The 22,793-nt window shown below is 26.5% G+C and overlaps 1 protein-coding gene across 1 annotated transcript; it reads left to right on the top strand.

The window, feature by feature from the left end:
• The first annotated feature begins 12,110 nt into the window (after positions 1-12,110).
• On the top strand, positions 12,111-21,990 carry LOC129291578 (probable WRKY transcription factor 12). The gene is made up of 4 exons (XM_054929030.1): positions 12,111-12,609; positions 12,734-12,807; positions 13,780-13,944; positions 21,471-21,990. Exons 1-4 carry the CDS (start codon positions 12,322-12,324, stop codon positions 21,631-21,633), a joined length of 690 nt encoding a protein of 229 aa, XP_054785005.1. The 5' UTR covers positions 12,111-12,321; the 3' UTR covers positions 21,634-21,990.
• Positions 21,991-22,793: the final 803 nt, after the last annotated feature.

Here is a 22,793-nt window from a genome sequence, read left to right as displayed (position 1 = left end):
AACATTAGCATAGTTTTTCAACTAAAAATTAACATATTCTTTTTTTGGGTATCTGACAATAGCATAGAATAACATGAATCAAAACTTTTTTCCTTTTAATTTTGCAAGCCTAAAGTGAGCTATTAAGTGAGTTTGTTTTAATTAAACTAATCTATAGTAAGTATAGTGAGAAACTGGATTATTATCGCGTATGGTTTGAATATATATATTAGAAAGTTTAATTAAGTGAATAACCTTTTGCTGCCGCCCCTTACATGCTAAGAGAAAACGAAGTTGATGAACTTATAAGTTAAATGAGAAGAAGATTTAGCTTTTTGAAAGAATCACTTTTGAGTTCAGGATTCCACATTAGTCATAATAGAACATTTTGGAAAAGTTATTAGATTAGAGGAATAAAATAAAAATAAAAGGAGGATTATGATTGAAAAGAGAGAATAGATATAGGAAATGTTGGTGTTGTGGAGTGAGTTGGGAGGGTCTTTTCATTGCGAAAGATAGAGATAGATAGATAGAGAGGGATAAGAGCAAGTGGAAAAGTATGGAGAACAGGATACCAAGGGAAGATATGACAAAGCTATGATAGCTCCATTTTTAGTGGTCCAACTATTTCACTTCGAGTTTTTAGAAATTTTATATAAAATATTTTATTAAAAAATTACATATAATGACCCATAATTTAAAAAAGAGTTAAAGGTTTCAATGACTTTTGAAATTCTAAATTCATTTTTATCTAATATTTTCTTTAACTTTTAAAAATAATATAATATCATCCTAATTTTGACTATTATTTAGTAAAAATTATAAAAATGACCTCAAAAATTATAACAAAAGACCACAAATTATAAAAATTTCTGGTCCATTTATATAATTTGCTTAGGTCCTTTTCTATAATTTTGTGGTCTAACAAAGGTTAAAGTTAATATTTGTTAATGATGAGGGCATTATTGCACCGTTTTTAAAAATTGATGAGAAATATTGTATCAAAAGCAAGTTTAAGACTTATAGTTTAGAGGCAAATTTACTATTGTATCCTTTATAAAATTTAGTATACAATTAAATTATATAGACCTTTATATTTTAATAAAATTATAGGGACTTGTGACTTGTGATAGTTGTAAACCTTTCATGATTATATTGAAATCACACAGAATTATCTTTTCAAAATTTATGCACTAATATTTATCTTTGAAAATCAAGACTAAATTACACGAATCTTTCTTTAATTGCATGGAACATTAGACAAAACTCAATATTTATATATCAACATCTCAAAAGACACTATATGTTAAAATAAAGAAGATACATAAGAATTTTTTTGTGATATTGTACTTAGTTGAATTATATAAAATTATATATCAAAAGACAAATAACTCATAAATTCAGTCTAGTTTGGTAAGAACTTAACCTATAACTCATAAGGTCATTAGATCAAATTCCAATACTAATATGAAGACTTTGTATGTGCAATCTGTAAATACTTTCACATGTGCTCGTTGAATTTAGATGCATACATTAACCATGATAAGTCCCTAAATCCCAACTCCACCTAAACTTTCATTCATAAAAAAATAATTACATATTAAAATTTTTCAAATTATTTTCAAGTATATACCACTCCTCTAGTCCTATTTATAGGGTAAAGTATTTTTTGATTTTATTTATACGACACTTCAATTATTTTTATTTTTATTTTTACCCTGTTACCCCTATTAAATGTTAGAAATATTATTAAATGTTGAAAAGTTTTATTTTTAAAATATATATATTTAATGAAGATAAAATTGAAAACTTATTAAATCTTTAGATAATATTAATAATATTTATGATTTTCTTATATCATTAAAAATATTAAAAGTGATTTATACCTAAATCAAAAAGAGAAAGGATATGTAATTTGCAAGTAAATACTGTAGGGGTGGGTCTATATAATTTTGGAGGTTTCTTTCCTTCGGCAGGGAAGGGTGGTCTGAGTGGACACATGCTTACGTGTATATAATGCGTTGGAAAATGATTTCGAAATTGGAACCTTTTAATGCTATGTGTGAATTCAATCTCCCTCATTCTTCTTCTTCTCCTTCTTCTTCTTCTTTCTTTCTTCTTTTTTTTCCCTTTTAAAAAAGTCATTCTTTCTCACAATCCCGACAGACATTTTCATTTTTCTTGGCTTTGTTGGAGGTTTTCATGGGCCTCACCAATACTAATTATTGTCTTTTAGACTTCCATCTCCCTAAAGCCTTTCAATTTTTTTCAATTCAAATTCAAATAAAGTAAAACAATCAATACATATAAGATATCGATATAAAATAAAAAAAATAGTTTTAAAAAGACCAATTTTTTTATATTAAGATTGCTTTTATATGAATAAATATTAGAGGAATTTTTTATATTCCCTCTGTTCAAAAATGTAAGATATTTTTAATCGAATCTCACCCTCTAATAAAGTAATTAGCTACTTTCAAACTAATCTTATCTTTTCACATTTATCCCTAGTAAACACCCTACAATAAATATAAATTCATTATCAGTAGCGGCACTTTAAAAAAAAAAAAGACAATGATTACACCTCAAAAGACTACAAATGCCTTACATTTTTTAATATTTAACTCCTCAAAAAATGTTTTATATTTTTAAATGAAGGGAGTATATGAAAAATAAATTCAATCCTTTTAACTGTAATCTATTTAAAACTCAAAATTTTCCAATTTGAAAAATTGTGATTAATATATTATTGATGCATGCATCTAATAACTGAGTTTGATTGTAAGAAAAAAAATGAGGTGAGAAAATGATATTACATACATACATGTGTGTGTGATTTCATTACTCTAATATTTAAAATTGATCTAATATTATTGTGATTGAATTCTATCTCATTATTTTTGAATTTTTTTGTATTTTTTTAGTTGTGATACAATTTTCAAGATATTAAAAAAAAGTTTACACTCTTACTCTTTTAGAATGGATCAATTCTTGCAAAGATGAATTTCTCTTATAAATAAAAAAAATCGAATTTAAATTTTCTGAAGTTGAAATCAATGAATTTCAAACATATTAAAGAAATGAAAAAAATATTTTATATTTATAGTTAGAAAATATATGATAAAAATACTGAAAATAACAAAGCTTCACAAAATTTTACACACATCAATTTAGAGGATTTAAATCTCATAAAATCATACAATATAATGAAATAGGTGAGCGCGCGTGCCGCTTGCTTGCTTTGTGAGATACCGTCAAAGAAAAAGACACATTAATAAAGACATGTTAATTTAATATAGTGTAGTCGCTTTTAGATCCTATATATGTTCTTTCCAGAACACAGTTTAAAAAGTTGAATTAAAAATTTACCAATATTATATTTTCACTGAATGCCCTTCAGACTAGCAAAAACAATTTTCCTACGATGATAGGTTTAAAAATATAACATTATCTATAAGAAATCATTCAAAATAACTTCTAAAATTGTGCTGATAAAAATGATCTAATAATCAATTTTTATCTTATAGTAACTTCTGACTAATGTTAACTGTTGGTTGAAAATTCTAAAGAAAATTAAAGTATTCGATATTCTAAACTTTCTACTTGTGTAATATTTTAGGTTATCAATATTCAGTTGAAAAAAAAAAATATAACAACCCATTGTCATTGTTAAAATTGATTTATATTTCTATATTTTTTTAAAAGGTTTTACAGATATTGCTTTAATGCAAAATCAACTCTACCTCAAGCACTCCACAGTCCTTCTTTTTAAGTTCAGAGCTGCCCTTATTTTGCCCATGAACTAATCTCGACTTGCACAGACTTGGCTTGTTAAAACTTGGCTTGGATTCAAAACTTGGTATAATTTAACCTAAAATCTTCTTATAATTTTAGGTTATAACAAATTATATTAGATCCTTCTCTTAATTTGAAAATTGATAACCAAAAAATTTGCACTGGTCAAAAAGTTTAGGATACACATTACTCATTTAGACAAAATTTTGGGACAAAATTGCTTCTAACATTTCAATGTTACTGTAGAGCAATAATGTATCATTTTTCAAACTTTCAAGGTAGCAATGCACTAATCAAAAGTTAAAGTTACTATATGCACTTGGTAAAAAATTTCCAAAACAAATTTATCCTCTAACAAAAGATGCTAACGTGTGTTAGAATAATTGGTGTACTCCTTAAGAAAAGCACAAAATCTTATCTAAGAGTTACTCAACTTAAAAAAAGTAAGCAAAAGATGGAAAAGAATTTTTGTACTCATAGTGACTATTAGTTATGAAATGCATTTAGCTAATTAATCATATATTATGTTCCGAAGTTGGAAAACAAACAGCAGCTAGCACTAAGCAAAATATTGTGTGAGTTGAGGAGGAAAGAAAATAGCATTCAACAGTGAAAGCAATGACCTATGTTAGCGCATGTTCATTTTTTCATCAAATCGTTGTACTTCCCATGTTTGTAGTTTTACTCAATGTTAAACTTTATCATTGCAGTTTAGAAATTCGCAACTAATTATTAAGTCCTTATTATAATTCAATCACTTTTCAATCCATTCCTCATAATATAGTTTAGCTAATATAATTATGTAGCTAGTCATTTGGCTTGTGAATAATAATTCACGGTTTACAGGAGTTGTGTTACCGTATATTATTTTTTAAGATATTGTTATCATACGTTATTTATTGAAATTTATTTGAATGAAATTTTAAAATATTTTGTATTTATTAGTCATTATTAGAATATTTATTAGTTATTATTTAGATGGTCTTTTTTTCATCATAACAGTCCTCCTCGAATTTAAAATATGTCCTTGAGTTTGTAACAATTTATATTGCTTGATGAAAAATAAATCTCAATAAACAATATATCATAACAATTAAGTTGAATCTTTATTTGCAAGGATTTTCCTCAATATTAAACCTAACTATATTGCATTTCTTTTTTAATCCATTTTAAGTCATTCAACCAAAAAAAAATATTTTTCAAAGTGCAAAGGGTGTTGAAAAACAATTACACCAACTAAATCAATCAAAACCTAAATAAGGTATATATGGTTTTTTTCTTTTTTGATAAAATTGATTTGTTGGTTCGATTCAGGTTTTTGTCTCTTGAAATTTGATTCAAACTAAACTAAGCCTTATTATATCTATTTTATAAATTTGTCTATTTTTTTTAAATTTTATAATCGAGTGTTTTAAGAATAAAATATTATATTTTGATAGTTAAATGTGATGAATAATTGTTTAAGAAATATTATTTTGTTCTCAAGAGATTTTTCTTTGAAAATACTAATTAATTATTAAAATTAATAGTAAATATTCACACACACATTGATTGTGAAAAATATCTCAACAAAATAAAACTTGATCCTAATATAAACCAAACCAAACCAAATCAACTAGAAAAAAACAATCAAATAGATCACAAGTTTTAATGAACCCATTGATTTGGTTTAGTTTAGGATTTTTTTCAAAATCGAACCAAACTGAACCTATGAACTCTTTTAAATTCAGAGGGCTCTTTTAGTAATAAATAACTGCAAATTGAGGGAAAACATTTAACTTGTGAAGAATATTATATTACAAATTTTAAGTTTTTGTAACTTGTTTAAAAATTGAAGAATGAAGAAATCACATGGATAAAAAATAATGTAATTTTTTGATTTTGTATGGTGCCTTAGATATTAATTGCGTTTATGTTTGCCACTGCTACCCACATCAGCCAATCTGTTAACCCTAATCATGTTTAATTAAGTGAACGAAGGGGGCAAAAAACAAACAAACGTGTATGTGTGTTTTTTAAATAAAATACATGCCATTTTATTCTTTTCACTGTGAAAGGTTGACAAAAGTTCTTCTTCTGGCTGGGACTGTGACTCGTGCGTCTGCTATAATTACAAGCACCATTAAAATCTGTCCCATATTTTTGTGCCTACAATTTGCAGGGTTTGTGGAGAACGAATTGGACTTTTTGACAAGCAATATCAATATCATCATCAATATAAAAATATTCTTTAATAAGTTATAATATTTTTAAAAGTTATAATATTCACAAATTATATATAGTGTTGCTCCCTTTTTTTTTTCAAATTATTGCATATAATAATGAACAGGAATTAATCCACTTAATTTAGTTATAGAAGTTTCACTAAAGAAGCATTGATCACAGTTTGTTTGTCCTTTGCCCTTTTGATTTCAAGAAGAAACACTTTATTAAGATCACATCTTCAACATAGTTTGAGAAATATAATGTCTATTATACTTTAATTGTTACCATTATTCAACTATAACTGTATTCATAAATTATAAATAATGTAACTTATTTGATGACCCGAATTGCATATATAACAATGCAAGGAATCCACTTAGTCTAAGTGCAAGGAATCCACTTAGTCTAAGTAAAATGAAGAGAGACTGAAAATGTGAAGTTAATTTAGTTGAGAATTCCACTAGAGAGGAATATATATAGATCACACTTTCTGCATCTTTTTTTTTCCCTTTTGATTTTAAGAAAAATCACTTTAATTAAGATCACATCTTTAGTTATAATTTAAGAAATATATTATTTCTATTATACTCTACTTGTTACACTTTTCAACTCTAACTATATTTGATAATTACTTTATTTTTTATTCGGAGGTATAGAAGACATTTTGCATCTATAGAATCACTTTTTCATTCTATACTTTACAATATATTTTTTAATATAAAATTCTAAAAATTCCCTTCATTGAATACCCATTTGTGAAAGTATATTAAAAAGAGAAAAAATAATAAGGAGAATAATATTATAAAAGTATCATTAATGAAATTTCATTTTTGTCAAACTATTTTATATACTTGAGAATGTCAAATCTCTCCTAAAAAGTGTCAAGCGAGGCCAAGATAGTTGTTTTTAGAAAAAAAAAAATATAACTATTAGTCCCTATAATTTTATCATATTTTGTTATCGGTCCCTATACTTTAGTCCCTCTATTTATAATATTTCAGGTCTCTATGGTTTTACATTTATAACATTAGTTCCTACATTTTTTAAATAATGTTCCAGGCTTCTATAGTTTTACATTTACAATGTTTAGTCCCTCTATTTAGTAAATGATGTGCAACACGTACAAAACAGTGTTAATTAAGACATTTGATGCATAAGATAAAAGGGTTTACCTATAATGACCGGAAATCACTTTTCCAATGCTAACAAGTGCTATCTCCAAAAGTCCAGAACAATTCTTGATCAGTGACTAACACTGAAGACAGGAAAAACTAGAGATATAGAGCTGAAACATTGAAAAAAAGTAAAGGAACAAGTAACATAATGCAACAAAATTATAGGAACTAATAGTTATATTTTCAGTTGTTTTTATTTTGGAGCACACAAACTTTTGTTATATTAATTAATTATAAGAAGAAATCTGAGTGTTAAATTTTTGGAATATTGATCAGTGATGGCTGTTGGATTTGGTTTTCCAATTTGTGATATTGGTTACCTTCTTTGGTAAATAATTAATGTGATAGTGACTATGTTTACTTTGTCATATGAGGCAAATGAAACTTGTGATGAGCTTTCTCACGGCAAAGCTAAGTTGGTTTCTATTATTTGAAAGGCTAAACAGAAATGGATTCCCTGTAATTCTTTCTTTCATCAAGGAAAAGTATAATATCTGTTGAAACATATAATACTATGCAATTCCCAAGCTTATATATGATGGTAGGTATATATTATACATGGTTTTTGCTATGATTATATATATATAGAGCTTGAGAGAGAATTTATCTCTCTTTATATATATATATATATATATAATATAGGGTTAAAGTGTTTTTTTACCCCTCAACTATTCACTCAAGAACATTTAATATCCTAAACTTATATGTAATGTAATTTTTCTTTTCAATGTTTGAAAATGGTGTACTAAGTACCTTATCATTAAAAAATTTATTTTTAATTATTAGTTAACCAGAAAAATTATAGAAAATGACACGTAAAATTATAAATAAATATCCTATAAGAAAATTAATATTGATTAAGGAGACTTAATCGGCATTAACTTTCATATAAGGTACTTATATATAATTTTTTGAATCATTTTTTTTGTAATTTTCAAATCCTTTTTCTACAATTTTTAAATTAATTAATGGTTAAAGTTAATGTTTTTTAATGACAAAATGCCCAATACACTATTTTCAAAAATTAAAGAAAAAAATTGTATCACATATAAATTTATGATACCAAGTACTCCTCACTTCGGAGAAAATAGTTGAGGGCAAAAATGTTCTTTAACCGTATTATATATTCATGTAATTTCTATGTAAATTTCAATTATCAAATGTTGATATAGTCGAGTGGCTTTATAATCCCTCCTCTCAAAACGCCTTATAATCCCTCGTGATCTCCAAAAACATAGAACACCATTTTGAAAGAAAAATGATGGTCTTTTTGTCAGATATGATATTTTGTAATTGACTGATTTATATTTGAACTTTATTATCCAACTCAAATAAATGTAAATCTCTCATTATGCCTTCGTATCAATAATATTCGAATTCTTGACATATTGTCAAGTTTTTGTTTTCAACGTAATCTAATTGTTGTGGATGAAATAACGGTTATTTTAAACAGATTTAAACGATATAATTATTTTAAATAATTTAAATTATTAAAAAATTAATTTATATAAAAATATATATACAATCAACTTCAAATGAACCACTAGCTAACATTAGTTAAGCATTAGTCACAGAAAGAAAGCGCTGAAACAAAAGTTCAGACTATAGACGTTTCTTCATTTTTCCACTTCTACAATAAAAAATGTTAAAACAATATTACCAAAAAAAAATGCTAAAACAAACAACTAAGTGGGTGTGACATAAATGATAGTAGTTTGAGCCCTTTAATTATCATTCTAAGTTTGATTTATGAATGTGTGTATCAAATCTATTACTTGGGAGAGAAACCAAACTTTTAAATGTTACATAGATTTTTCAAGAGATTAATCTCATGAAAAAAATGTTAAAACAAAAAATTGAAAAGATGAAAATTTAAAATATGAATTGTATGTAAAGAAAATCTAGACAACCCAAATAAGTAATATCATAAATTACCAAGGTTTAGTCATAACCAACTACTATCATAAGGAAAAATACTTAAACAATAAGTATTTCTCATCATCATTAATCACTGGTGACTACTACTATCAATTATTTTTTAACTCTAAAATTATTTTCAAATTAACATATTCAAATATATTTTCATTTTGTTTTGTTTTAAATGAATTTTTACAAAGGAAAAATATTAATGAAAAACCCTTGAAATAATTTAATATATAATTAATAAGGACTTGGATGAATTAGATACTCGTTAAAACTTAAATGTTACTTGTTAATTATAAATGTTTGCTTGATAGAAGTCATTGTGAGATATTAAATTATTTTAAGTATCCTTCAATGATATTCTCCCTTATAAAAATTTGTTTACAAAATAGTTTATATATAAAAAGAGAGAGAGAGAGAACAAAACCAAATAAGCCCAAAAATTACATTTTTCTACAGTATTGGTTCCAATTATAATTATAATTAGATTTTATAATTTTTCCTACGCTTGTCTCCATCGCGTTATATCTTCTAGCAACACATTTATTACATGCTAAGGCGCGTAGTCAAAAATTGCTCATGCTTTCTAATTAACATTTGGTTCCGAATATAATTATGGATCGAAAAGTTTGATTTTTCATTTGCCAGCAAAAGTTTAATATGAATACAACAAAAAATCTACCAATACTAAAAAATCTACCAACACTAATTAATGTATCTCAAGTTGGTAGTTAATCATTTCTCTTGTCTTATTATAATTTTATTGTCACTAATTAATGACTAATAAGGATTTCTTTAACTATAAATTTCGCTATCTTTCATCGATATATTCAAAATCTAATAAACATCTATTCTGCCCAACCTAATTTTACAACGCAACACGTATTTAATTGAATTGTCTTGTCCTTTATAACATCAATTTGGTGAAAGCTACCCTGGGAAACGAACATGAATGTTAGTAAGCCGAGAATAATGGCTGAAACAAAAAGCGATCAAAATAATTAAGTGACAATTATAGGAATTTCGTGTCAAAGTTAAGTTCCTTCAATTAAAGGAGTCTCTTATTGGGAGTGACAGGTTTAAAAAACTTGTTATTTACACTAATTCTTATCACCGCAAGTTCTTGATATGGATGTATCTAGATTTTGTGAGGAGTGAAAAAGAAGACACTCACAATTATTAAATGTATGAGATGATGGTATAGTTCAATTTGAATTATATGTTTTATAACTCAATAATGTATATTTGAGTCTTTTAAAAATCATCATACTTTCATTTGAAAGCGTGTACCAATAATTGATTAATCAACCTTTTAATCTCATAATAAAGCAGTCGATCATAAACTATATTTAACTCAGTTTTAAAACTGCTAAATTGAGAAAACTTTCTTATTGACTGATAAAATAAGGTGGAAGCAAATTAAGGAGTCTGAAGTAATTACCATAATATATATCTTAAGTTAAATTCTCACAATACCATTATTTTTTGGCTAAAGTGCATATATAGTTTTTTAACTTTACACAAGATTTTATTTTGTTCTTTTAATTTTATAAAATATGCTTTTTTAATTTTTTTAATTTTAACATCATTAATTTATCAACGAAAAGTTTTTACAGTAACCTTTTAAATATTAATAAAATTTTATTAAATATTGACATGTTAAATTTATTTTTTAAAAAATAACAATAATTGACAAAAAATAATAATTTGAAACTAATGTTAAGGTTAAAGAATTAAAAATATATTTTAGCTTGATTTTTATGAATATTCTACATGTAATAATAGTAAAGTCATAAAGATTTTATTCATAGCACACAACTATTGTATGTAATGTTCTACGAACGATCAAGTATACAACTATTATACTTTAGCTTGATTTTTATAAAAGCATAGTGATGGAAAATTAATGTTCTATGAATGATCAAGGATACAATTATTATCACCGTAATTTTACCCTTCAATTATCCAATTTCTACCAAATTTGTTTAATATGTGAATTAGCGTAATTAGTATATAATTACTTTTCCTTTCAAACCAGATTGATTAATGTAATTGTAGGGGTGAAAATAGACTAGGCCAAGTTAGCATTTAGCCAAATAAGCCAAATAAGCCTGAACTTATATGGTAAATCAGAGACTTGAACCTGCTTAAAGCCTGTATAAAATTTTTTTCACAGCTCAAACCTGAACCTAACTAAGATCTGGCTTGATTTAAAAGACTTGAGCTTAATTTAAAGCTTGTCTAAGGCCTTTTATAAATACAATCAGAAGAGTATATTTTTTAAAAAATTGTTATTGAAGGTTTTTTTTTTAACTCAAAAATATGACATGTCCATATAATGTGATTAAATTTGTCCCATTAACTCGTGTAGCCTCGGTTATTCAAGTAGATTCCCCTGAAACACGTTGCAGGACAATGCACGTGCATCCAAGAGAGAGAGAGAAGCATGAGAGAGACTGTTCAAATGTTGAATTAGTGGACTACAAGCCCTTTTACCCTTTAGAAGTCGGAAAGAAATATACGCGTCTCATCTGTAATATAAGACATTAATAATTAATTGTTTATAACTTAAAAAATAATTGAAATCTTAATTTTTTCTAAAAAAAAATTGCATCTTTTCAATGCATCATTTTTTAAATCAATAATAAATAATAAGGACACGATTAGAAAATAAATATAAAAATAATTTAATGTCCTATATATTTTAAACTAATTAAATAATACTTCTAAAAAATATTTATATTGTGATTCTTAAAAAAGAAATTGGTTAAAATGTTAATCTTCTAAAACTTTCTGCATCTCTTCAATCATACTAATAAATATAACATTTGAGTTATTTAAGAGACTTTCTAATTACTTAATAAATAGATAATGTAATTAAAAAATATATAACATTTACTTAATATTGTATATTTTGAAATCAAATTTCTAGAAGGGAATATATATAATTTCCCGGAGTACAAACAAATTAAACAATAGCTTCTTAAGCGTTTTAATCTCGGAAAAAAGATGTATCTAAGTTGACCAAACTACATAACCCCATTCCTAATTACTCCCTTCTCCAAACCCAAACCTGCTTCCTCAATCAATCGCTTCATTCTTTTTCTCTACTGTTTCTCTCTCTCTCTCTCAATTCTCAAAGCTAGCTCTAGAAGAAGAAGACGACGAACGCGAATTCCTCAGAGAATTCATATTTCAGAATCATCAAAAGCTTCTTCAAATTATCTGATATATCATCATCATCATGGAAGGAGAGAGAGGCAGTGTTCCGAATTATGAACTTCAGGTTTCGTTCACAAACCCTCATCATCAAGCGACCATCCACGAAATGGGTTTTGTTCAATTCGAAGAGAATCAAGTGCTCAGCTTCTTGGCTCCTTCTTCTGCCCAATCTCAATCTTCTTCTTGTGGCGGAAGCAGCACCGCCGCCGCACCGGCGGCAGCTGGCGGCAGCGGCGCAGTCGCAACTTCCGTCGGGTTTAGCCATAATGACCTTGTTACTTCCAGAACTCCATGGAACAACAACGACCAGGTTGTTTATTTCAGATTAATTATCAATTTACAAAGTCCTATATATATATATATCAGATAATCATTCAGTACATGATCTTACTTAATTAGGGTAATTTTATTTGTGAATTTTCTTATGTAATTAGGTGGGAAATCTGGATCCCAAGGCTGTGAATGATGAAAACTGCACTGGAAATGCTAGTGACGGCAACAATACATGGTATGATAGATATGTGAGTGTGGATATATATATATATATATATTGTCTTGTTTCTTTCTTCTCACTGAAACATAAATCTATATGTCAATTGGCTTTGTGATTCTTATTCATATATGCTTATTCTCTTTCACTTTCTGTGTGGCTAAGAGTGAAGACATGCACGTAAATAGGTATTTATGAACCCAAGAAGATATTCCTTTAGGCTTCTGCGAAGAATCTAAAGGTCTCATCGCCCTTCTATGGACTATGGAAGCAGAGAGATAGAGAGAGAGAGAGAGATAGAGAGAGAGAGACCATAGAGTCTGCTTCTTTTGCTTTTTCGTACGCCGAGCTATCATTCTCTCTCCCCCTCTTGGTTTCTTCTGTCTTGGGGTTGTGAGTGAGAAGGAAGAACAAGAGGTTGGGACTTGAAAGTCTTGATACTCATCGATTCTCGAATCCACTACTCCATCACTCTCCACCAACAACAATAGTCTGCCCTCATCAACACCTACATCCATAGAATGAAAATTTGTATCAACTCGATTAAATTAATAAATCTTTGAGTCAACACTTTGATTAGTTTAATAAAATGCTTCGTTTATAATAAGTTTGATTAGGGTTTAACTGCTAATTTTGACAATTAACTTTGACAATTAACTCTTGAACTAATGTTTTAATTAGTTTAATAACTGATCAGTATTCAATACCTTGCCTACATCCTCTAATTATTTCATTTTTCTTTCATTTTGATTTTCCTAAACACACGGGCAACACCAAGTTTTGCTTCAATCTGCTGATGATAGTCTTATCAAAAATAAGAGAGATTGCAGGATGGTCATAGTGCTGTTGTAGACTTAGAAAAGCTTGATTATTATTCTTGTGACTGAATTATTAATTCCTGAATTAATAAATTAAAATAAATGGATTAATTGATTGAGAGTTGATGTGATATTGATTTATGTGATGACATATATATAATATATATGGTAGGTGGAGGAATGCAGCAGCATCAGAGAAAAGCAAAGTGAAGGTGAGGAGGAAGCTGAGGGAGCCAAGGTTTTGTTTCCAAACAAGAAGCGATGTGGATGTGCTTGATGATGGCTACAAATGGAGGAAGTATGGCCAGAAAGTTGTCAAAAATAGCCTTCATCCAAGGTAATTCTATTCTAATTTTAAAATTAATTTTAACCCTTCTTTGTTTTAATTACTGTTGTTTCTTTCATATATATACTCTCTCCATTTAATATTCTAAGGCATTTTTAAATTAATTAGACTTCTGCATGAGTTAGTTAATTTTTTTTTTTTAAGATTATACTCAATTTTCATGTGTATCCTTATTTAATAGGGTCTTCAATTAGAAAATCTTATTAATTACTTCATTTATTTTCAAATATAAGAGAAACTATTCTATTTTTCTCTTTTCTTTTTTTTAACATGCAAAATTTCAAATTTCAAGAGTATTAATTATATTTTTTCTCAAATCATCCCTTATAAATGGATAGTATCATTAAATTTTTAGGAAAAAGTAAACATAAATTACAAGGGCATTTTAGTCTAAACATGTCAATTTTAAACATAATTAAGATTAACTAATTTTCTTAAACTATGTGAGTTAGTTAAGGTTCTCCTATATTCAAAAACGGAGGAGTACACCCCTTAATAATTAATACTATTTTTGAAAAAAAATTTATTAATTGGATTTTGAAAGATCCAAAATATCATATATTTTTTAAGATCTTAATTATACCTCAAAAAATGCTTTATATTTTTTAATAGAAGGACTATATATTATGATAACAATAAGCACCTTATCTTGATCCGTATTTGTTACATTCACAAAAGTGAGTGCATACTACTTCATTTTTATTTGTAAGAAAAGCTATCACTTTTTACTTATTTTTTATATAAATAAAATCACATATTTTAATAAGCATTTATTACACATTTTTTAAGTCGTCTCTCATAATTTACATTAACAAAAAATAATTAATGCATGTTTATGTTAATTAATTTATGGCATTTTAATTTAATTTTTTATTTTTAGATATAATTATTATGGTTGACTAACTTTCCTAAACTGTGATATAATTTTTCTCTTATATATAGAAATGGAGGAAGTATATAATATATTTGTAGAAATATTAAAAAAAAGGGCATAAATATTGCATGAATGTAGAGTATTCAATTTGGTCTAGCTTAATTTAAAAAAGAGCAGAGAGTATAATTAATTAATATCCTTTTTTAAATTGTGGATCATTTATTTAAGGTTCTATATTGTTTATTTTATATATGGAGTTGTTTAAGTTCAGTAGAAAATTTTATAACAGTCATGTTACTATCAAATATCCATTGGACTTGGCCAACTAACCATTTTATTGGAGCTAATAAGTGACAGTAATTTGAGCAAACTTTTTACAATATTGGTGAAATATAATAATGGAAAATATTTATTAAGGTAAGAAAATTCGAGAAAATGAATTGAAGCCACAGTATAGTAAATATAAGATAATTTTTTTTTTTCAATTTTCTACTTTTTGTGTATAATAGTGTCTTCATCAAATCATATTATTATTTGAAGAACTATTGAGTGCAATAGCTACATTAAAGGCTGTATCACCGGGGAATTAAGGTAAAATGTCTCTTTTGTAAATAACATACATGACGATAGTAAAAAATAATTCAACATTGTCACAGGTCACAATATTTTCAGAAATATGTTTTCTTAGGCATAATTTTAATTAAATATTAATATAAAACTTAAGGTTAATTGTAAACCCCTTAAAAGATGGGTTATGTGCGGGTAATCTTCATAAATTGTAAAACTTAATAACAAACTCGCTGTCAGTTCTTTTGTCATTAATTAGTACAATATTTAGTATTTTTATGATATAATGCAATATTTTAGGAGGCAGAGCTATATTTGCAGAAGTTAAACTTCAAAGGTGGCCATCTGTTCAAAAAATAAAATTTAAAATAAGAAATTAGAAAAGAAAATACTTGTACCATTATAATAATTTGGGAATTTCTTATCAAATTAGATAGATATTGAGGCTAGTGTTTGCCTACAATTTAGCTTTCTATAAATTTATTAGATAAATAAATAATTTTTTTTTACAAAAAATAAAAGAATGATTTGCACATATATTAATACAAATTTTTAAAAAAATTATATAATGTAACTTGAAACTTAATAAAGGATTAAGTGTAGAGATAAAGATAGAAAGAGAAAGAGAGAATCTCCAGCGTACTGAAAGATACTGTTGAAGAGAAGGTTGATGGAACAGAATGAGCTAGCTAGCTTTGGTTTTATTTATGATTAGTTTGCAGATAAATTATTGATAGAGAAAAAATATATATAAATGAGAAAACTTGGTGTATATTATGATTATAATTTTGACAATAGGACACATTATAGGGACCCCTATGAGTCCTCAATTTCAATGATAAAGTCCATCCACACATTATTCATATCTCTCTGAAAAAAGCTGCCCTTCGACATAAAGTTTTCTATATAACTCAAATATATATAGACAGCTCCAGAAAAATTTCTAATAGATGCAGTTCAATTTTTAAATAAAAAAATTAGTTTTTTAATCTTTTAACTTTTAACTTACTTATAACTCAATCTTTTAATTATGACTCACTGAAACTCAATCCTTCAATTATAACTCGCTACGACTTAATCCCTCAACTTTTGATTCACCTATAATTCGGTACTTTTTTTTAATTTTGTTTAAAAAATTTCTTATCAAATAAGAGAGATAAAAAATATTCATATATTATTCTAAAATACCCTCCTCTTGCTCATTAATGTGAGATATAAGCTAATATGAAAAAAAATTAACAAAAGTTCAGGGACTAATTTGTAAGTGATTCAAAAGTTGAGAGACTAAGTCATAGGCTAGTCATAGTTGGGGGACTGCGTCATAGCGAATCATAATTGGGGGATTGAGTTATAAGTGAATTAAAAGTTGAAGCATTAAAAAATTAATTTTTCTTTTTAAATGTAGCCAAATCATGAAAGTGTTTTATTAATTAAGAGAGCTATTACAGAAAAATGTGTAGGCATTCATTATTTATATTAAAATATTTCATGCATAGGATATAATTAATGGAATGAAAGACATATAGATATTAGAATATTAGAAATAATCTATATCAATAATAATTAAGCAGAGAATAGAGATCACTCTAATTCAATGAGGAACTTTTACGGTCCATAAATAAATTAAATTAGAAACAATAATTTTTAAAGGTTATTGAAGAGTTTTTTTGCCAATACTATTATTACATTCGGTCCTAGTATTTTCAGCAAATAATGTACTGTAAAGAGGTAATCAACATGCTATTTAGTTATTTTCAACATAAGTACTGTAAATATTTGTATTATGGTCTTTAATTAATTTGGTAAATGGTAGATGTAATAAAAAAAATCAAACACTGTACAAGTACTGGATAATTTTTTATATTTTTATACCGCATATTATATTTTGGTATATCATTTTACAAAATTTTATATCTAAATTGTAAATTAAAAAAATCAACCAACAAAGTTTTTCTTTGAATAGCATGGTTGTTTGTCTCAGATTTATAGAAGTTTGTTTTGGCTTTCTAGTGATTTGTGTTCAATACTGTGATTTCAAGTTTAAATTTATGTAATAACTAATTTTTAAAAGGAAAAAATGAGTAAATTGACCTCTAAACTATACGTCTAAGAACGTCTGAAATCATAAACTTATTTTTGTACAATGTGTCCTCAACTTTTAAAAATAATGCAATTTAATTCTTACTATTCAAAAAAAATTTACTTTGACTGTTAGTTGCTTATAAAATAACTGAAAAGAACATTAAAATTATAGAAAATAACTAAAAAATTATAGTAAAGGACAAAAAAATTACAAACAAGGACCTAAAAAATTAGAGAGAAGGATTAAGAAAATTTAATTAGTCTTTTTTGTAATTTTTGAGGCTTTTTCTATTATTTTTTGATCAACTAACGGTCAAAGTTAGTTTTTATTAATTGTATGAACTGAATTATATTATTTTTAAAAGTTGAAGGAAAATATTACATCAAAATTAAAGTTAAAGTCCCAGATGCTTTTTAATCTATAGTTTAATGAAGAGCCAATTTGCTATTTTTTTCCTTTTAAAACTCATACATACATGCCTAAGAAACATAACATAATAGGATTGAGATAGAACATCCATGCTGAATTATGTAACAAACAAATTAAATCTCCTGGCTAGGTCATGTGCAAGTGTTCTAGATATAATTTTTGGCAATTAATATATGTATGTATGTATGTATGTATGTATGTATGTAAGTAAATTCTCATGCTAATTGAGTATCTGTATAAAATATGTTTGAAAATGAACTAGGTATTGTAGAGTTAATATTATTTTTAAAAAAGTGGTATTTTATATCTCAGTTTGACAGAAAGTGTGAAAATGGAACATCATATAATTTCTAGTGCAAATTAATTAGTAGATTCAGACTGTCAAAATTTATATAGTCTAAAGGTATTGCATATTTTTTCTCTATTTTATTATTTTACGTTAAAAAATTTTGAAAATTAAAACAATATTGTAATTTTGAAAATTTTAAAAATGATAATTACACACTAAAATATGCTGTTGCATTGACATAGCAGAGGGTTTACTTAGCTTTCAACATAATTATATTGTACCAAACAGATTTTTTAGCTGTTTTCTTTTTGAGAAGAAACAAAAGACAGATAGGCCGGCTGTTTCAAAACACTCAAAACTCACAACACCTTCTTACTCTCTCCGTTAAAACTTAAAAGATGTAATATATTTTTAATAAGATAATTAATTATCTTTAATCTAGCATTATTTTTTTATATTTATTTTTATTTAATAAGATATTTCACTTTAAAGTAAATATAATATAAAGTGACTTATTTATTATGAGTACCTTTGAAGAAATACAATGATTATATCTTAAAAAACACTAAAAATACTTTACATTTTTGAACATTCAAACTATTACATTTTTGAAAGGAGTGAGTATTTAAAAAAAAAAAACTAAGATTAATGAAAATGTGCGTACTCTATAAAGAAATAGAATATATACAATGATGAAATCCTAAGTTACTTACATCAAGTGAGACATAATAATTAACATATAGAAAAAGAAAAATGCAGATTCTTGGCCATATCTTCTTAATAAAACACACAAATATATTTGCGTGCATGTAAAGAAAAAACCAATTAGGTTGAAATGAGAATAAATATATTGTAATGCATGACACACTAATGAGAAAAGTGTCGAAGTGACATATCAATTAAATGCTAAATGGGTTCAGATGTAAACCATCATTACAAGTTTGCACTTAAAGGTATGTACTAACTTAGACAAGTGCAATTAGTTAGCTAGGAAGATAGAGATGTTATTGGATATTAATTATAAATGCCTTTAGAAACTGCCATTCAATGATGGGGTTTTTATTATATGTGTCCAAAAATTATGATGGAATTTGAATGAGACCAATATAAAATGAAATTGTTTTTTATAACAACCAATTGTCGTTATCATATATATATATAGATGATATTATTGATATTATATAAGTGATTTAACTTAGAGATGGGGAAATTAAAATAGCATCGAATTAGTGAAGTTTTAAATATTTTGTGTCATAGATAATATAAATTGCATTATTTCAAAAGAACAAATTTATTATGAGGTTTCAAATGATTTAACATTGAGTTCTAAAAATAACATGCTTAAAATGGGAGAAAATAGTTTAAGATTCTCAGATTGTCTGAAAATTCTCATTTAATTTAAGATTTGATGTGGTTACTTGGACAAGTAATTTTGTTCTGGTTGTTGGAGATGAAAATAACATGCATAAAATGGGAGAAATTAATAGTGAATTGAATGCATGTAGTTATGATCCACAAAATTAGGATCACATAATATTTATGTTGTACTACTCCGACTCTGATTATAGGGTGCCTTTTAGAAAGTTTTTTAGTCCTTAATATAGGCTAAAGTGTACTTTTGATCTTCTAACTTTATATAAGATTTCAATTTGACCCCTTAGTTTTATAAAATATTTTTTCAATTTTTTAATTTTAATACCGTTAGTTTTAAATGATTATTTTCTGTGCCAATTTTGTCAACATTTTGAACATGCTTTGTTAATATTCAAAAGTTTAATATATAAATTTTTTGCAATGAAATTAATTATATAAGGCTCTAAGGACATAAAAAACACTTTATAAAATTAAGAATCAAAATGAAACATTATGTCAAGTTAAAAAGTTAAAGGTATACTTTGGATATTAATTACATTTTTTTAATAGTATCCTTATTTAAACTCATTAACTATGAGAGAAAATGTATTATAAATTTGACAAATTTTAACTTAAATAGGGCAAGATTATAAGTTTATTCTACTTTTAGGAAAAATTAATGATTTAACAATCTCTTCTTAATTTCAGTGAAGTAATTAGGAGTGCTTTATAAATAGAGATAGAAGGGACTATAATCTATAGGAAAACCTATCTCATACACACACACACACATATTTTTACAGGTACGAGTATATGTGTGCTCATGCAAATAGAACGTTCATGAAAGAGTATGCTAAATGAAAATTTTAATTATATAATATTTTCTTTGAGTTAGCGTAAATAAATAAATAATTGGAGTCTATTACCATCTAGTGTGCATGTACTCATCATCATTGGTTGCTCCTAAATAACTGAGATGAAGTATTACATCAGTTGACACGGGAATAAATAGATCCTTCTGCACTTGTTTTTGTTGTCTTAAAATAAAATTTACTTGCAAAATACTAAAAATAAGTAATTTATCAACTTCAATAACATGAAAAGCAGAAAAATTCATACTATGAATAATACAGTTCTGAATTCATGCAAATACATACATAGGGCCTGCTATAGTTAAATAATCAATGCTTTTGACTAAATTAAAAATTTTACATGTCATACCATTAGAATACCTCGAAAAGTATTCATTTTTTGGTTGAATGAAAAATATTATTTTGATTTTGGTGTATAAACTAGAAACAGCAATATTTAATCGTAGAAAGATGAGGCTTCATTCTTAATTTTTTTTATATTTTTAATACTCATACTTTATTACAGAGATAATATTTTTCTTCTCCTCCCTCCTCTTTTTTAAATATACTCCTTTAGTTCTATTTATAAAATAGAGAGAAGATTAATTTTATTCTCATTTATAAACTACTCTAATATGTTTTATGTTTATCTTTACCTTTTTACTCTTATTAAATACTTGAAAAATTTATTAAAAATAATTCTTTTTGTCTAGAAAAATTTATTAAAAATAATTCTTTTTGTCCTTTTAAAAGAGTGGAATTAAAAACCTATTAAATTTCAAGACAAAGTTAAATGTTTAAGGTTTTATTCGATTCTAATGAAATATGTTAGAAGTAATGTATAAATATAATTGGAGAGAGTAATATATATATATATATATATATTTCTGGAGCAGCTGATCAAATTTTTTAATGACTATATCATTTATTTCTGCAGACAAGGATTTATGCGGCCTCTCTCTGTTTTTTTTTTTTAATTTTAAATTGATTACTTGGGAATATTATTTTTACCTTTTAATTTATTATTATAATTCTGACCCAAAGAAATCTTCACATTTGGGGATATTTCAGAAGCTACTACCGTTGCACCCATAGCAATTGCAGAGTGAAAAAGAGGGTTGAACGACTGTCAGAGGACTGTCGTATGGTGATAACCACTTATGAAGGAAGGCACAACCACTCTCCTTGCGATGACTCGAATTCATCCGAACATGAATGCTTCACCTCTTTCTAATAATTAATAGGTAAGCCAATTAGAGAGCAACCAAAAAAAAAAAAGGGAAGAAAACTAAGGAGGAGGAAGAAGAAGAAGAAAACAAAACGAATTGTCGTTTCATTATTTGACAGCATGGTATTAGTTTAATCGTGACAATCATTTACTCATAGGCCATATTTGAGGGATTGCCATGTACTTTTATATTACCGATCGAGTGCAGTCTTCCTTAAAGGTGTACTCTTATATATGTTATTTGTTAGAAAGGGACTCTCTGCATATGTATATGTGTTAATATATAACACGTTTTAGCTATATTCTTACTGTGATGTATGTGCATGCAAATTGAACATTCTTTGACCTGATCATCTGGTTGGTAAAGGATTTGGCCTATAATTTATAAGATCTTGAGTACAAATTCTGTTACCGATATGAGGACTTTGTTCATGGATGATTTATAAGTAAATTTGTAAATGTTATTTGAATTCAAAGGCATGCCTTTGATCCAAATAAGTTACTAAGATCCCACCCAATTAAAATTTTTTACAAACGCGTGGCGTGTAGTGAACAAAAAAAAAAAATTTTCAAAACATGGTTATAGTTGATTGAGCGTCTATCTTTCTATCAATACACACACATCACTAATACTTGTGGAGCATCAAATGTAAAGGAGATCTTCAATCAAATTACCAAATAACTGATGATATGGTTAGACTTTTGTGAGAAAATATGAAAATCACTCAACTTCAAACATAAAGTCCAAATAACTGCAAATCTTCCTCAACAGCCCACTCACAAGTTTACGTAAGTTTACATATTCAAAAGCTAAAATTTAATTCAAATTCCATCAATGGATTCTACAAAATGGTTGGTAAAACCCAACATATTGTCAAATTCTCCATAATCATTCAAAACCAAAATATATCAAATTAGATCACCGCAAATATCAAGTTCCAACCCTTCCAAATGTATAAAATTTAAGACAAAATCCTAGGTCCGTGACAATATATATAAAGATAACATCGAAAGTCATATGCAAAGCAAGAGGAAAATAAATCAAGAGCCTAATAGTAAGCTCACTCCTTTGATGCCTTCCCTTGCTTCTTACTCATGCCCTCACCTAAAATATCATTAAAGAAAATAGAAAAATCATAACTTTAAATCCTTATACTTTACTTAAG

The sequence above is a fragment of the Prosopis cineraria genome, unplaced genomic scaffold (genome assembly GCF_029017545.1).
Source record: "Prosopis cineraria cultivar Desert tree isolate PC_DT_omini unplaced genomic scaffold, ASM2901754v1 PC13, whole genome shotgun sequence".
NCBI lineage: Eukaryota > Viridiplantae > Streptophyta > Magnoliopsida > Fabales > Fabaceae > Prosopis > Prosopis cineraria.
Note: the sequence above shows the minus strand (reverse complement) of the source record. Positions and strands in the feature narration are given on the sequence as shown.

Coding starts and splice junctions, on each gene's coding strand:
- LOC129291578 (XM_054929030.1), top strand. CDS start 12,322: ATGGAAGGAGAGAGAGGCAGTGTTCCGAATTATGAACTTCAGGTTTCG. Junction 12,808..13,779: donor AGTGACGGCAACAATACATG/GTATGATAGATA, acceptor TATATATGGTAG/GTGGAGGAATGCAGCAGCAT. Junction 13,945..21,470: donor AAAAATAGCCTTCATCCAAG/GTAATTCTATTC, acceptor GGGATATTTCAG/AAGCTACTACCGTTGCACCC.